The sequence below is a fragment of the Saccoglossus kowalevskii genome, chromosome 1 (genome assembly GCF_978046115.1).
Source record: "Saccoglossus kowalevskii chromosome 1, keSacKowa6.1, whole genome shotgun sequence".
Lineage (NCBI taxonomy): Eukaryota > Metazoa > Hemichordata > Enteropneusta > Harrimaniidae > Saccoglossus > Saccoglossus kowalevskii.
This window is the reverse complement of record NC_140641.1, coordinates 23180302-23198420: the sequence shown is the minus strand read 5'-3', so window position 1 is coordinate 23198420 and position 18119 is coordinate 23180302. Positions and strand designations below refer to the sequence as shown.

At 38.0% G+C, this 18119-nt stretch overlaps 1 protein-coding gene across 8 annotated transcripts in view; it reads right to left on the bottom strand.

Annotated features, from left to right (window-relative positions):
• Positions 1-4560: 4560 nt before the first annotated feature.
• LOC100374697 (MAP kinase-activating death domain protein-like) overlaps positions 4561-18119 on the bottom strand; it is a 59061-nt gene continuing 45502 nt past the window's right edge. For 7 of the 8 annotated variants that reach the window (XM_085499839.1, XM_085499833.1, XM_085499834.1 and 4 more), the window contains 2 exons: positions 14401-14470; positions 4561-7346 (listed from right to left, as the gene is read on the bottom strand). In XM_085499839.1, coding sequence (XP_085355965.1) covers positions 7168-7346; positions 14401-14470 — 249 coding nt within the window. In that variant the 3' untranslated portion in view covers positions 4561-7167. The remainder of the gene's footprint in view (positions 7347-14400; positions 14471-18119) is intronic. The other variant, XR_014929636.1, reaches the window with a different exon arrangement.

Sequence of the window (18119 nt, the reverse complement as noted above, 5' to 3'; positions counted from 1 at the left end):
GATGAGTTTTACATTATTTTTCAGTGAAAATATTGTAGCTAAAATCGCAATAATGACTACGCACAAAGGTCTCCCTGAAACAGTACAATCATAATACATATCTCTTCAAAGATTGTTATTTTCCTAGCAACCGTCCACACTGTACAATTCCTATATGTATCTCGTCTGGCCAAAAATGTATACATAAATGCAAACATTACATCACTAAAGATATTCAGTTGTTTAGATCGTTGATAAGTGCATTTCGCAAAGACACGTATAGGTCAGTGGCGGCGTATGGGTCTCGCGGTGTGGACCATTCATTTTCTGCCATCAGAATGCAGCAGAGCTCAAAAAAATCTTTGTCACATGGATATTCTCCTTTGAGAGTACACTCTTCTAGGCATACTTGTATTTCCTCCGTTGAAACGCGAACACTGTAATCTGCAGTTCCGAAGCTCTGGGGAGTTTCATACAACATAATTGGACGGCCTGCTGGTACGACTTGATTTCGTGAAGGTCTGATCCTGTGAGTATTCCATACCCGAACAACTTCGTTAAGTTCATTCTTTAGAAACGGAAAAAAGATGAAAGCATTATTACCAATATGCGTATCAAAAATTAAAAACTTCTTTGCAGCCATACCAGCAGTAATCTTTCGATAAATTTCGATTGATTCTCATAAACGAATATATACGTTATTTTTTTTTAAAGAAGACAATGCCAGCCTCTTGCAATAACTTGTATTATTTTAATAGATTTATGATCACATATATCGTGTAATTAATTAAAAATGCTAGAAGTAATCCATATTGGCCCTAATTAGTATAACTAATGAATATAAATAGAGCTTTGTCACAAATAGAGAGTTAATTCTATTCTTACCTGTATCATATTTAAATAACAAAACTGTATAAGATTTTTATCCAAATATCCGCCTTCAAAATAGCCGTCATCTTGGATTTGTTGAAATAAATTCATCCAGAATTGTACGTTTTCCTTGCGAAGTATGCCCCAGAAGAATTCTATACGTTGATTACTTGTACTAGTACCATACATAAAAGCAGTGTCGGGCGAATTGTCATCATTTCGTCGTAGGAATCTCTGCATCTGTTCTACATGCCCATTTTCTGTTCCTTTGTCACCACGGACTACTCTCGGGCATCCTCCATTTTTTATTACAGCACCCATATACTAGTAGTAGCCAGCAACTACTCTAGGATTATTGTTCGTCGTATACGACTCCATCCACGTGATGTACCGTGAATATCCGTCAACAGCCCCATGTATGGCTATTCCATAGTGTTTCAATTCATCGTACCCGTCTAGGTGCCATATGTAGTTCGGACCAGATGTGCGATATTGCCGACGTCTTAAGCGTCTTCTGCGACGGAGATTTACCCCCTCTGGATCAAGAATAAGAAGGAGAAGTCTCACCGTTTCTCTGTCAATAACAATTCCATGTTGGATGCATTTCTGGTGCATCCACCTGTATCCATGCAGTTGTCCAGAACCTCTCAATTCCCCTTCAATAAAGTTAGCAATATGGAGTATATCGCTTTTGAACTTGCGTCTGTACAGTCCGAAACCATTTAACAGGCGTTTTAGATGTCTTAAACTAATTATAAATCCATGCTGTAGTTCTAGTATACTTTTAATCTCCACATTGCTTAACCCGAGTAAGAAATAATGATCCAGAAGGCGAGCCCTTTCAGCCATATCTGTAGTTACGCTGCATGGATACTAGAGCAAGACTAAAACGACGCTAAATAAAATGTTATTTTTTTCGAAAAACGAACTCTGCTACATTGTAATAACGAGATAATATTTTATTTTTGTCGAAAAACGAACTTCGCTACATCGTAATAACGAGATAAAATTTTATCTTTCTCGAAAAACGAACTTCGCTACATTGTAATAACGAGATAAAATTTTATTTTTGTCGAAAAACGAACTTCGCTACATTGTAATAACGAGATAAAATTTATTTTTTCTCGAAAAACGAACTCTGCTACATCGTAATAACGAGATAATATTTTATTTTTCTCGAAAAACGAACTCTGCTACATCGTAATAACGAGATAAAATTTTATTTTTCTCGAAAAACGAACTTCCCTACATCGTAATAACGAGATAATATTTTTTATTTTTTTACAAAGCGTGGCCCTATTAGGCTTCCGTAATACGAAAAACGAACTCTGCTACATCGTAATAACGAGATAATATTTTATTTTTCTCGAAAAACGAACTTCGCTACATCGTAATAACGAGATAAAATTTTATTTTTCTCGAAAAACGAACTTCCCTACATCGTGAACGGCAATGTAGAACCATAACAACCGAACCATAACAAAAATACACCAAACTCAGCTTATGGCCCTTAATTTATTTATTATTCTGACAAGCAACATAACAAATATGTTTACATTTTATTTTGTTCAGTTAATAAATCTACATGTATATCTACTAAATTATTAACCGGCCAGGGCCTGTATTTAGAAGGGTATGACCTCGGACGTTTCGGTTCCAATACATGTTGCATGTTTTTCGTTTCTTTTGGGTCCGTTCTGTATTGTTTTGGGCCCGTTTGGGTCCGTTCTGTATTTATTTGGTTCTGTTTGGGTCCGTTCTGTACTTGTTTGGGTCCGTTCTGTACTTGTTTGGGTCCGTTTTGTACTTATTTGGGTCCGTTCGGCATTTTTTGGGTCCGTTCGGCATTTTTGGCTCCGTTTATGTTTTCATAACACCCTCCGTACCTCTACGCTGCCGTGTTTATCGTGCCCCAAAATGCCGACTAGCCACGCTGGTAAGAGTGTCATCATGAACGTGACTTCAAATAGATTACGGAGCTCGAATGTATTATTTTTTCGTTTATCCATGTTTTTTATACTTTTGTTTGAATCATATCTCCTATAAAAGTTTATTCTGGTCACAACATGCACATACTTGAGATGTATACGTCGATTTGATGAGATGCTGAATTGTTACAGACATCGAGTAACAAAAATGACAAAAACAAAAATCTGTTGTCCGTAACTCGAAGTTCGGTTAACTGTTAATCCAACATCAAGTTACAATTTTGGCGTGGTTTTGCAAAAGTGGGCGTGGTTTCTAAAATATGGGCGTGATCATTTTTGTAATTTGACGTTTGTAACTCGATGTCCGTAACTCGAACAATTCAGCATCCTAATTTGAACCAGTTTGCTTGTTAGGGGTCGACATTTTGAAATTATTGGTGTGGGAAATTATTGGGATGACCCGAAGATTTGTTTAAAAAAATGTAAGCTACACAGAGAGAAAAAGTCAAAAACATGCATACAAAGTGTTGCAGGGAATTGTTGGCACATTCAAGAAAGACAATGCTAAACAAAAATTGCACTGGTCATATTATTTTTTTAGTACCCAAAAAAACAAAAAAAAATTAAATAAAAAGTGAAGCAACATGTTTTTTTTTAGCAACAACAGGGTTGAAATTGCAGATAATGAGTAGTTTTAACCATGGAAGGTACTAACGTTAGTACCTTCCATGTTTTAACTGTGCGGTATTCATCGCTAGTAAGAGATTGAGATGGACAGCCCCTCCCCCATCTCAAATATTTGGAAACTGCCAAAGGAAGTTACATGTATACAGTATAAAATAAATAGTAGTACTCTTGCCAAAACAAAGGCATTCCTTCATCTTTATAAATTTCAATAGCAGTTGAATCAACTAGCACAGTAAAAACATTCCAATGTTATTCAGTCAATAGGAACCTATTTCAGTTTGAATTGTGAAAATTATAATTATTCATAAAGATGAGGGAATGCCTTTGTTGCGCCGCGAGTATTACCAGTAATGAATTACCAGAATTTTCACAACACTGATATATCAAAAGCGGATCTAATTGAAATCACACAATGCATACTTTAGAGAACTCTTATTGCTGCAAGTGTCAATCATGTTAAAAACAATTACATTGTGGGACGTCATGGATACTGAACATTTCAACATTACAGTATAGATGTATATTGTTTGCCGAAATAGAAATGATCACATTTTTTCAGGCATGTGGTTGATTCTATTCAGAGGTAAACACAGTGCACACCAATGTCAGGAAACTTGAATTGTATTAATATTTTTTGAAATACGAGGAAATTACCCATTACATGATCACACATACCGACTTAGGTTCCTATGCATAAACAGGTGTTCCTAGTGTTTACTCATAGCACACGTTTCTAGTGTTAATTACAAAACATAATCTTATTAAATTTAAGGAAAACGGTTTCCAGCCAATCATACTTCACAAAACAGAATTATGATAGGTTTTGTAAACATTTCAGAAATTTGGCTTATTTCGGGGAAAGGAGTACTGTAAAGCAAACATTAATTATAAAATTGGTTACTCGACTACACAGCCACCCACAGTCAGTGATTTGATGTAGTCTATAATATTTTGACGTCACATCAGTGCTTCATCACAGGAAAGTTATAGAAATTCAGCCAATGAACATGCATGCGAGATACACCCCCTATAACTAAATATTTCATAAAAATAGGTAGACATGTAACCATGGAAATTACTGAGATAGACCAGTAAGTACACTTAGTAATCATGTTTACTTTATTAACATCATATACAAACAAACTGTTAATTACCACTAAACTAAGTGGTCTTGCTAAGATGACCTTAGTTCTAAATATGAAGTACAAAGAAAAGCGCAGACCGAATAAATAATACAGAGGATATATTACATCATTAAGTACAGGACGTATTAGACATGAAAACACCGACACACAATTCATATTATTCAGCTAATTGCATAATAGACTACAATCACATACAAGTATACCTCATGCATAGTATGTACAATTTCTATATTAGTTGTTATGATAACAGTGTAAATACTTTTTCATATATATATATTTATAAAACACTAAATTGTCACTTGGGTATAAATTTGTTTTCTATAATTACAAATACCATCCGTACACCGTACCCAGCCCCACCCTCAATCTATTACACTTTTCCCATCTTTGCAACATACGATTCATTAACATTTCCCCCCCAGACTAAAATAAACTGGTGTTGATTTCTATAACATACAACTAAACCAAAACTGCACAATGTCATCTGTAACCACGTAATTGACATTGTAGGGCCCGCTACGAATCCTATGAAACTGTCTTTTAAAATTAACTATTGACAGCACTAAACTGCCCATTCCACGTAAAACTGATTTCATACACTGTATCAACTCTATGAAAATATTATAAAAAAATTAATAACACTGTACATTTTGCATGGAATGCTGAATACATAATACATTATTGGTTTGCTATAATCGTTTGGCGAGGATGACCGATACACCGACTGTACATCAATGTAAACACAGTTGAATGTATGATACTATCGTCTACCTCTAGATAAATGTGTATTTATTTATTATAACTAACAATCTGTTCATAATGGTTTTCACAGACTATTTTTCATGGATTTTATTTTCACCCGCCAGTGAAAATACCCAGCTTGAAAAAAAAATGGAATATGTAAATTTATCTCACATATGCAAACACATGCATCAGGATCTCACCAGATACATAAAAGGAAACTCTTGATACAAACTATAGAGGGTGCTGTTCAAAAATTCAGATTATTGCACCCCACCCCACCTAACACGAACACGCCCTATTGTAAGTTCAACCTGTTGCACGTATAGAAATCAATTTTTCTTTTTCACAAGAACTGCATTCAACAGTCAAAATAGATTTGAAGAGCAACATGTGTTCAAACACGTAAAAAAAATAGAAATAAATAAAACTTCCATGGAAAATCCGTTCAATTTTACATAAACTTGACACTGTGAAAAGTAAACGCATTATATAATTGACCTGAGACATAGCTCAATGCAAGTCTAAAAATGAATGAAAGAAATGAGAGTTGATACTATTGCACATATTGAAGTGTAAATATACATGGATTCATGTTACGCAACAAATCTTATCTTGGTCTAAACAGGGAGTCAATATATTTCTAGTCTGTCAGTATCATCAGCGTTTGCTTGATCACAAGACATATGTGAAATTATGTATAACAGGTGTGACATCAGTTTAAGGCCATTTACTATATTAATACATCTACCGGTAACATATACAAGACCTTTCTTTCTTTCTAGCATATATATATGTTCATTACAGTGGAATGAATTGTTTTATAGCATGCATTGTAAATATTGCTAAACTATACATATTTGAGTGTCCTGATCATATGTCACATGTTCCCTATCAGTGTGCCCCACCCAGTCAAAATGGAACCCCCAAAAATCAAGTTGAGTTAGCTTGTTGACAGCTGGGGAGGTCGGTCTTGCGTGATTTTAAACAAAAATGCTGTGGTCCCTGATTTCCTTTGTTTTTATACTTATTTTGTTCATCAATGTGAATTTCATTTTACCAAATTACAATAAAAACTATAGGAAGATGTTTTTCAAAGTCATAATTTCTGTTGGGCCAGTGAGTTAGCACACAGCAAAATTTTATTGCAACAGTGGCGTGTCATCTCGGCCTGAAGGACACACCGTTTCCCAGCGAATATGGCGCCACAAAGGGAGAGATTTTAGACGTGATTGCACCAACTCAAACAAATCAAGTGTACCCAATAATACTACTTATCCCAGGTAACATTTTGATTACATCTAATGGGTGTTGTCAGGGTGCACCCAATATGAGGAGACTGTTAAAAAGTAACAAAAATTCATTCTGAGTTCATATCACATGTACACACATAAAACTCAAAAAATTACTCCTAAATGTTTAACTATATCACTGACAATCATTTTCAAAAAGGCATGCATTTTACACAGTTACAAAATAGATTGAACCACTTTTATTTTGCAAGGCAAATTTTTCAAAATTCTGCGAAAATAGTTTGAAATTGAAATTAGTTGTAGCAGTGAAGTTAATTTTTTTTTTGTTTTTTTTGCAGAGAATCATTGGTTTCATGATTTCCAAGCCCTGTGAATATCGCCATTAAATTGCAGTGACATCAGTTTTATGTCATATATATAACAACCATATAAATTATCATATTTCATGATGATGTCTGAGGCTGCTATTCTATATTCCCAGACAATATAGTAAGGCAACCATCACTGATATTTTGGCATCGCAGACATCTCACCATGAAATACACACTACGTGAACTAAGCGTTCTACAGTTCCTGTAAATATTCATGACGCTTTATCGCCATCTTGGCCTCAAGTTCTTTACGATTGTTTTCGGCACTTCTAGCAGCGGCGACATAGGAGAAAACACAGAGTACAGCGTAGCAGATCTCATTAGCCATACTAGATTTATAACGTTTCTTTGAAACCTCTTTCAATTGGGAATCTGCAAGACATCAAGTTCAATTTCATTAATGTGGTGGGAGGGGTCCATTGGCTGGGTGACATTTTTAGAATTAATGCCTAGTCCACTTGCACCATTTGCAATCAAAGAAAGCTTAGAAAGAACTCCCATGTGCTGAGAGTATTGGAGACACATTAAATATAATTTGAAATTACTTAGCTGAAAACTAATTATGCAAATCAGAAAATTAACATGAACAGATTTGATTGTAAAACTAATGAGGTCTGCGCAATGTAACAAAAACTCTATGTACCAAGTTTAATTGAAATGTGATTAGAACCAAAAAATTATGAATTATTATGCTAATTGGGGAAATAATATGAACAGAGTTTTACCCCAAACTAATTAGGTTTGTACATTGTCCTAGAGCATCTTTGTACTAAGTTTCATTAAAATGGAAATTAGTACTTTAGATATCAGTGTGAAAGCTTAAAATTGGTTAATTATGAAAATTGGGTAATTAATATGTACAGATTTTAACCCACAATTATCCAGGTCTGTCTATTGTCCTACAGCATCCATGTATAAACATTCATTGATATGTGATGATTACCGTAAAAACCCGCAAATAAGCGCCACCCTCAATTAAGAGCCACTCAGTGAAAATTTGTTACATTTGACCCTCCATTAAGAGCCACCAAGAGTTGAGTGGTTTTGTCAATAAGAACCCTGAAATAAGCGCCAGCCGCCCGGTTGTTTACAATCAGGCAGACACCGAGCTTGTCATGCCTCACTTCCACCTGCATTGTTTATTGCCCCACAGAAGGTGTGAGACAAATAAAGATTATCCCCATAACTTGCCTGATGTCCTGTGTAATTGAGAACGGAAGAATGATAGACGAAAGAAATGCACTGAGAGCGTGAATGTGACTGTCAACTTGTCCATTTTATATTTCTGACACACAATCGACCAATTCACAAACTATTCAGTAGTAACTACTAGTATGTTTTTTGCCGAAACACCGAAGGACACGTTGAGATATTCATTGTCAATGTTGTCTTTATAACCAAGTAAAGAACGTCACGATTTTAGAACGCCTTTATCGGAAAATCGGAGGTATCGAAAATACATTCTCACAGACGGACCGGAACAGGAAGTCAGCAGAAAACAAAAGATTTTTTCCTTAGCGTGGGGGGAATTTGGTTAGCGTGGGGGAAAACAGAGGTGTTAATCCGGTCCTGGCAACGTTTGAGGGATCGTGACGTAGCTCCGACTGTGAGAATGTAATGATTACGCAGCCCACTCTCGCTGATCGTGAATTTGGGTTATTTTTTGCATTTTATTTGAGACGTTCGTTTTTGGATGATTCGAGACAAAATGTTCAGGGAAGTAACAAAATAACTGGCATTAGTTTGGAGAGGACTCTCTTGCCGAAAATAATCAAAATTGAAGTCGAATGGATTAGTTCCACAAACTTGTGCGATCAACTTGTCTTACAGCAAAGTGAAGTCTACGTGACCCGCCTGACCCAAATATTTAAATTAGCTATTTGTGAGAATTGAAAATAATCTGAACTTGTACCAATCAGAAAATGCCTTGTAACAGGCCTGGGCTTTCGTGAATGATTTCGTCTCTCCGATTGGTCACAGGAAATTATTTTTAATACATGTAATTGTTACTTTCTCGGTATCGTTTCGTATTTGGTTATATAGGGGTGGGGCTATAGTTTGACCCTGTTTGCGTGGACTGTGAAGTACGTGAATATCATTATAAGCTGGCTTGATTATGAAACAGGAAATATAAACCAAAGCTGTACTGTCAGACGTCTAGCGCAATTAAAACAATGCCCAAGTACCCAAGCTGTACAAATCTATAGAAAAACGTGTTTTTATTTATTGTTTTTGCCATAAATACAAGTGATTGGGCATCATTTTTATCATTCGTTCCATGCTTCCTTTGCAAGTATGTCCTCTCCTGTCGCTGCTGATCAGATCAATTCTATCCGAAACTATTTTATATTGTCACCAAATCAACCACCACGCCAGCCACAGCCACGCAAGTTATTCCCAGTTTTCAAGAAAAAAGTTTGCCGTACCAAACTTGGTAAACAATTGTACAAGTGATTTGAGTGTTGGGTCAGACACTGAGAGTGCTACAAAATCCGACTTCAGGCATCGCTACGCATTGTCAGTGAAACGTGACTTCAGGCATTGCTACACATTGTCGATGAAACGTCGAATCGTCGTATTTATTTGACATTTGTTATTCCCATAACAGTATTTTTACAGAATAAATTAATTGCAATGATACATCATTAATAATTACTTGTCTGTTTTGGTTGTGTGTGTGTTTGCCTATCCCCTTCCCTATTTCACAATGAAAAAGTTTGATGACCCTGGTTTAAGAGCCACTGGCTACAGGGTTGTCAACATGTTACCTCAAATAAGCACCACCCAGAAATGAAAGTGTTACAAAGTGGCTCTTATTTGAGGGTTTTTATGGTAGTACCTGAGATATCAGTGTGAAAGTTGGAAATTGGTTAATTATGCAAATTAGGTGGTTAATATGCACAAATATTTACCAAAAACTAATTGGGTCTCTGCATAATTTTAGATTCATTGAAATGTGATGATTAGTACTTTAGATATCAGTAGAAAAGCTTAAAATTAATTATGCAAATTAGGAAATTAATATGCACAATTATTTACCCTGAAACTAATCAGGTCTCTGCATAGTCCTAAAGGATCTATGAACCAAGTTTCATTGAAATGCAATGATTAGTACTTGAGATACCCATGGAAAAGCTGTATCAATTAACTAATTATGCAAATTAGGTGATTAATATGCACAAATATTTATCCGAAACAATCAATCTCTGCATAGTCCTTGAGTATGTAAGTACCAAGTTTCATTGAAATGTAATGCTCACTACTTATATCAAAAGCTGAAAATTAATTAATTATGCAAATTAGGTAATTACATGTACTGATATTACCATAAAAACTATCAGGTCTGTGCAGTGTCATATGACATCTATGTACCAAGTTTCATTGAAATGTGATGATTAGTACTTGAGATATCAGTGGAAAAACCGAAAATTGACTAATCATTATGCAAATTAGGTAATTAGTATCCACGGATTATTACCAAAAACTAATCAAAACCTAGCATTAGTTCAGAAAATCTATGTACCAAGTTTCATCAAAATCCAATGAGTGGTTGTTTAGATATCAGTGGAACAGTCATGGAACCACTAAAAAATAGCTAATTATCATGCAAATTAGGTAATTAATATGCACGGATTTTTACCAAAAACTAATCAAATCTGCGCATATGTTCAGAGCATCTATGTACCAAGTTTCATCAAAATCCAATGAGTGGTTCTTTAGATATCAGTGGAACAGTCATAGAACAGCTAAAAATTAGCTAATTATCATGCAAATTAGGTAATTAACGAGCATGGATTTTTACCAAAACCTAATCAAATCTGCGCATTGGCCCAGAGCATCTATGCACCAAGTTTCATCAAAAACCGATGTATGGTTCTTGAGATAGCAGTGGAACAGTCGGACACACATACACACACACATACACACACACACACACACACACACATACAGACACACTAACTGCAAAGACTCCCATTTTGTGCTTCGCACATGGGAGTCAAAAATGAATTCCCATTGAATACAAAAGATTATTTGTACATGAAAAGATTGAACATGTCAATTTAGTTTGTTTAAGTACATGTATGGTATAAACAACAAGTATTATACCGTACTTCCCCGAGTATAAACCCCTCCTCGAGTATAAGCCCACCCCTCTGTTTTGGGCATTTAACCAGTTGAGGGCATCCCCGAGTAAAAGCCCAGGGTGTTTTTACCGGGCGTAGACGACATTTATTAAAATATGCGTGTAAAAAGTGCATTTCATTGCATAAAAATCATGATTGGTACGGTAGTTTGGTTCCAGCTTTTACGAGAAAATTCGCATAAATTTCAGAGTGCACGGCGGGCGAACGTCACATAGTTCGCACGTTCTCTATTCTGTTATTTACTCGGGATGAACCCCGATGTTGCAATACTGAAATAATCCATATTTCTTTTGAGTAGTAGTTTTCCAAACGGCAAAAATGTGATCGTCAAGTCGTGAAACCTAGTCACTATCATCGTGTTACCTTTCCGAATAATCTTGTCCATTGAGACTATCGTGAATGGGGTGTGAAAGAGCAAACTATGTTCGACACGACTTGTTGGCGGCCGTGAAAGGTTTAAATACTTCCCTCACCCTCAGTTAACCTTTCGAAAATTGTGAATCAACAGCTTATAGCAAAAAAGGTAGCCGTTTTTTGTTGAAATCAGTGTTAACAGATCGCATTTTAACATCGCGGTAATACACTACTGCATTGCGTTGATAAAAATACTTTGTCAATAATCGGAAAACTTCGACTGTATGACAGAGCATTTTCATTGGTTAACGAAAAACGTGACTTGTTCAAATTACGATGAAACCATGGCGGAAATAGCTTTGTATCGAGAGTTTGCGTACGATCTTGCCTTCGACCGTTTTCCCACAGACCATTTTTGCACCGTAAATTCAGACGGTATGTGAACCGTATTGTAATAAAATTTTTGTTTTTTGTTCATATTTGTTTCTTCATTTTAAAAAGCGTCGTTGAAATCAACGACGGTTCATTTCACATTTTTGTTTTCTCAAAAAGACGCAATATTCCCCCCCGAGACCGGCGCTGTGAACGAAAAATGGAATTTGGATAATGTTTTGAGGCTGGAAAGATGGTTACAGTTTTAAACGCACCAAAAAATTATTTTTTCTAAGGTAGTCCTCGAGTATAAGCCCACTCCTTATTTTTTCCGATTTTACATGTTCAGGCCCCAGGGCTTATACCCTTGAGGAAGTACGGTAGATTATACTGTTGTACGTTGGTCTTACTGGGTGCAGGAGACAGCTTTGTGAGATGTCTGGGTTATGTAGGAATGACGCAGGATAGAAGACTATTGGTGTGGAAGCTGATGACTATGTATACGAGACGATGGGTGGGATGCCTGGGTAAGTAGGGTTGACCTGGTATAAAAGACAACTGCTGTGGGATTGGCCGGGTGCAGGAGACAGCTATGTTGGATGCCTGGGTAAGTGGGGTTGACCTGGTATAAAAGACAATTGCTGTAGAATTAGCCGGGTGCAGGAGACAGCTATGTGTGATGTCTGGGTAAGTGGGGTTGACCCAGTATAGAAGACAACTGCTGTGGAATTAGCCGGGTGCAGGAGACAGCTTTGTGTGATGTCTGGGTAAGTGGGGTTGACCCAGTATAGAAGACAACTGCTGTGGGATTGGCCGGGTGCAGGAGACAGCTATGTGTGATGTCTGGGTAAGTGGGGTTGACCCGGAATAGAAGACAACTGCTGTGGGATTGGCCGGGTGAGGGAGACAGCTATGTGTGATGTCAGGGTAAGTGGGGTTGACCCGGAATAGAAGACAACTGCTGTGGGATTGGCCGGGTGAGGGAGACAGCTATGTGGGATGTCTGGGTAAGTGGGGTTGACCCGGAATAGAAGACAATTGCTGTGGGATTGGCCGGGTGAGGGAGACAGCTATGTGTGATGTCAGGGTAAGTGGGGTTGACCCGGAATAGAAGACAACTGCTGTGGGATTGGCCGGGTGAGGGAGACAGCTATGTGTGATGTCAGGGTAAGTGGGGTTGACCCGGAATAGAAGACAACTGCTGTGGGATTGGCCGGGTGAGGGAGACAGCTATGTGGGATGTCTGGGTAAGTGGGGTTGACCCGGAATAGAAGACAACTGCTGTGGGATTGGCCGGGTGAGGGAGACAGCTATGTGTGATGTCTGGGTAAGTGGGGTTGACCCGGAATAGAAGACAACTGCTGTGGGATTGGCCGGGTGAGGGAGACAGCTATGTGTGATGTCAGGGTAAGTGGGGTTGACCCGGAATAGAAGACAACTGCTGTGGGATTGGCCGGTGAGGGAGACAGCTATGTGTGATGTCTGGGTAAGTGGGGTTGACCCGGAATAGAAGACAACTGCTGTGGGATTGGCCGGGTGAGGGAGACAGCTATGTGGGATGTCTGGGTAAGTGGGGTTGACCCAGTATAGAAGACAACTGCTGTGGGATTGGCCGGGTGAGGGAGACAGCTATGTGGGATGTCTGGGTAAGTGGGGTTGACCCGGAATAGAAGACAACTGCTGTGGGATTGGCCGGGTGAGGGAGACAGCTATGTGGGATGTCTGGGTAAGTGGGGTTGACCCGGAATAGAAGACAACTGCTGTGGGATTGGCCGGGTGAGGGAGACAGCTATGTGTGATGTCAGGGTAAGTGGGGTTGACCCGGAATAGAAGACAACTGCTGTGGGATTGGCCGGGTGAGGGAGACAGCTATGTGGGATGTCTGGGTAAGTGGGATTGACCCGGAATAGAAGACAACTGCTGTGGGATTGGCCGGGTGAGGGAGACAGCTATGTGTGATGTCTGGGTAAGTGGGGTTGACCCGGAATAGAAGACAACTGCTGTGGGATTGGCCGGGTGAGGGAGACAGCTATGTGGGATGTCTGGGTAAGTGGGGTTGACCCGGAATAGAAGACAACTGCTGTGGGATTGGCCGGGTGAGGGAGACAGCTATGTTGGATGTCAGGGTAAGTGGGGTTGACCCGGAATAGAAGACAACTGCTGTGGGATTGGCCGGGTGAGGGAGACAGCTATGTGGGATGTCTGGGTAAGTGGGGTTGACCCGGAATAGAAGACAACTGCTGTGGGATTGGCCGGGTGAGGGAGACAGCTATGTGGGATGTCTGGGTAAGTGGGGTTGACCCGGAATAGAAGACAACTGCTGTGGGATTGGCCGGGTGCAGGAGACAGCTATGTTGGATGTCTGGATAAGTGGGGTTGACCTGGTGCAGGTGTCTAAGATGTATATGTGGGACTGATGACTTGGTGGAGGAGACAGGTGTCTGGAATGTATATGTGGGGTTGACCTGGTATATAAGAGTGTGGGGTGTAAAGACAATGTGTTTCTCAGCATATAAAAGTACATTATGTACTGGCTGTGGAAGTGATCTACTTACTATATTCATGAATTATGAAAACATCTTTCTTAGTGTGGCATTTCTTGATATCTTTAAGTTCAATAAATTGCTGAAAATAAAGAAGAAAGAGAATAAGAATCAAAGACTAAATGAATGACACTTTTTTTTCCTCAACAACCATCAGTGCCTGAAACAATAAACATTTTGATTAATACAACTTCACAGTAAAACAGTTCAACTGACAGTTGAGGTATGTACGACCTAGAAATAGTGCCGTATGCGAGTACCAAGTTGCGAGTCGCAAGTAGCAAAATATGCCATATGCTAGTGGTAAAAACGGCATATGCGAGTGGTAAAATGTATCGTTTGCTAGTAGCAAAAAAGCCCTATGCGAGGGGTAATACAAAGGCTTGTAACGTTTGCTTATAATATAACAACGTACGTTCAATTGTGTTTTATCACAGTAAAATCAAATATTTACCATGATTTTGAAATGATGTGTACATGGTTGGTTAAGATTGGCATGATGCTGTATCAAAAAGTTCGTTCAGTCGTTTGCATGGAATCGATGTTTGCTCTTCACGAAATTGCACAGGAAACGTGAAAGAACAATAATTTAATAAACGGCCATGACCAGCCAGCACACTCCGCATAACATGTGAAAATTGTTTTTTCTTTCGGTAAAATTAGTATGAACCCGTGGTCAGCGGTTAAAGAATCATAGAATTATAATTGTAGTTAGTAAAAACGGGTGCATGTTCACCGAAGGGTCACAGAATTCTTGTGTCACGCGCCGCCGTTTAATTGAAGACAATGGCAGGTTTCAAAAGTAGTCACACCTCGGAGAGATGTTAAATTTGCCACAACCCAAATGTTACATTAACCATGGAACTATAAACCTTTACGAGAGTCCATCACACGTGGAATGTATTTACACGCAACCCGGATCAAATTTGAATTGAAACAAATTGAAACAAAGAAGCGTCTGCCGTTGCTTGGTCAGGATAGAAAGGCAGTTTTCATGGGTAAATGCCAGTAGAAGATTTAGCCTCAATGCCCCAAATACTTCGACCATGGAACTATAAACTATAGTTCCATGCTTCGACCTAACCACTTTATTTGTACAAGTAGAAAAAGTGTTATGTTTCGTTAAAATAAGCATGGACATGTTAGCATTGAAATAATCATAGAAGTACAGTTATCATCAGTACAAGTAGACTCGCTGAACAGAGTCACACGCGAGCCAATGGAAACAATGGCTGGTTTCAAAGCAATTTTGTCTCAGACAAGACATGGACAACAAACTCGCTGTTTTGCTGATTAGGAATAACGCGTGATGACAATTTCGTGGTATTTCAACAGCTTTGTAATGAAGTACAGGCCCTCAGCTAAATCCTCCTATAAACTGTTGATTCTGTTGACCAATGGGAACGCACGTTTCAACCAGACTACTTGGATCTTGGACATTTGCGAGACGTAACAACAAGAAACGCAGCTAGTGATACATTTCGAAAATAAAAATACAAAATAAACTCAATCAGAGGCGCCGACCACGCGCGTTGGGAAATAAATAGAACGCATTCAACTGCGTTGTGACACAGTATCACCAGCCTCTTTCATTCACGCAATATAATTATGCTATTTCCCAACGCACTTATATTTAATACATTGACGAAAAACACTACAAGAAAAATGTCAACTAATAATACGCAATTATCCAGGCAGTACTAGAAATTATTGCTGATACTAATCATGTTTTGTATTGGAAAGTTTGATACTTGAACGTGAAGTCCCGGGCATGTAGTAATAATAATAACTTTATTGCCTTCGTGTAAATTTTTTTATTGTTATTATCTTTTCTAAGGTCTATGTTTCAACGAAACATAACACTTTTTCTACTTGTACAAATAAAGTGGTTAGGTCGAAGTATTTGGAGCATTGAGGCTAAGTCTTCTACTAGCATTTACTCATGAAAAGTGTCTCTCTATCCTGACCTCAGACTAGTCTGAGTCCTGACCAAGCAACGGCAGACGCTTCTTTGTTTCAATTCAAATTTGATCCGGGTTGCGTGTAAATACATTCCATGTGTGAGGGACGTCTCGTAAACATGCGGACTTATCACTCAACATGCACTTGATTTCTTTATTAGATACTATGTATTATGGAATTGTGTGCTTAGATCATGCAGTGTTGTATTTACCATGTTATTTATATCTCAATAATGCCCCACACCAAATTTAACACCTCTCCGAGGTGTGACTACTTTTGAAACCTGCCATTGTCTTCATTTAAACGGCGGCGCGTGACACAAGAATTCTGTGACCCTTAGGTCATGGAGCTAAAATAGTTTAGCTCCATGCTTCGGTGAACATGCACCCGTTACTAACTACAATTATATTTTTATAATTCTTTAATCGCTGACCACGGATTCATACTATAAATTTTACCGAAAGAAAAAAACAATTTTCACATGTTATGCGGAGTGTGCTGGCTGGTCATGGTCGTTTATTAAATTATTGTGCTTTCACGTTTCCTGTGCAATTTCGTGAAGAGCAAACATCGATTCTATGCAAACGACTGAACAAACTTTTTGATATAAACTCTTAAATGAATAATAAACAAAAAGCACTGGAAATAGTAGTTAAAGCTGCTTTTATTTGCGACCTTCGCAATGTAATCCGCGTACACTAGTCGACTGTAATGTTGAGTACAGGGCGGCGTGCGCCGGTTGACACCTAGGCTAGATCGCACGACACCTATTTTCTACCATTATTTTTATATATGAATCACCCCTATTAAAAGTAAAAACCTTAACAGCATCTTGCCAATCTTAACCAACCAAGTACACATCATTTCATAACCATGGTAAATATTTGATTTTACTGTGATAAAACACAATTGAACGTACGTCGTTATATTATAAGCAAACGCTACAAGCCTTTGTATTACCCCTCGCATAGGGCTTTTTTGCTACTAGCAAACGATACATTTTACCACTCGCATATGCCGTTTTTACCACTAGCATATGGCATATTTTGCTACTTGCGACTCGCAACTTGGTACTCGCATACGGCACTATTTTTAGGTCGTACATACCTGGACAGTTACAGAAATCATAGCTTGAACCATTTTACTGGAAATCTGGGTTGCAAAAACAAACTCAGATGCTATAAAAATAGTTCAGAAGTGTTTACACATTTAAAATTACTGTTCAATTACAAGTAGAAATCACAATAAGGAGACTTACAATTTGTTTTATTTAATACAAGAAATAAAAGTACTGTTTCTGTGCGGATGCCGGCTTTTATTCAATAATTTATTAATTGCAAGTTATATTTTAAATTCAAAATATCCTGGTGCATTGTCAGTACACGCATGTAATAGAGATGTGGCCGGAAAGTTTTATTCATGTTGTTACACAGTAACAATATCAAATGATAATTTGTGTATTCAAAGCACACGAAGATAGAAATTGCTTCTACCAGTAATGCATGCACTTACAGAAATCATGACAGTTTATATATATAATTATAATTATATTAAAAATGTATATTTAATTAGAATTCACGGTTTCCACATTTAGTTTAATTGGAATGGAATGCTAGATATTTATTAACACATCGCCGTCGGACGCCATTTCATACAAGTCGTAAATCAGTAGATGTGAGAAAAACATTGGCAGAGGTCTGTTGTTGTACATGTATTTGCCATTTGTTACAATATGTTGCGTTTGTGAATGCCAGGAAATCCATATGCAA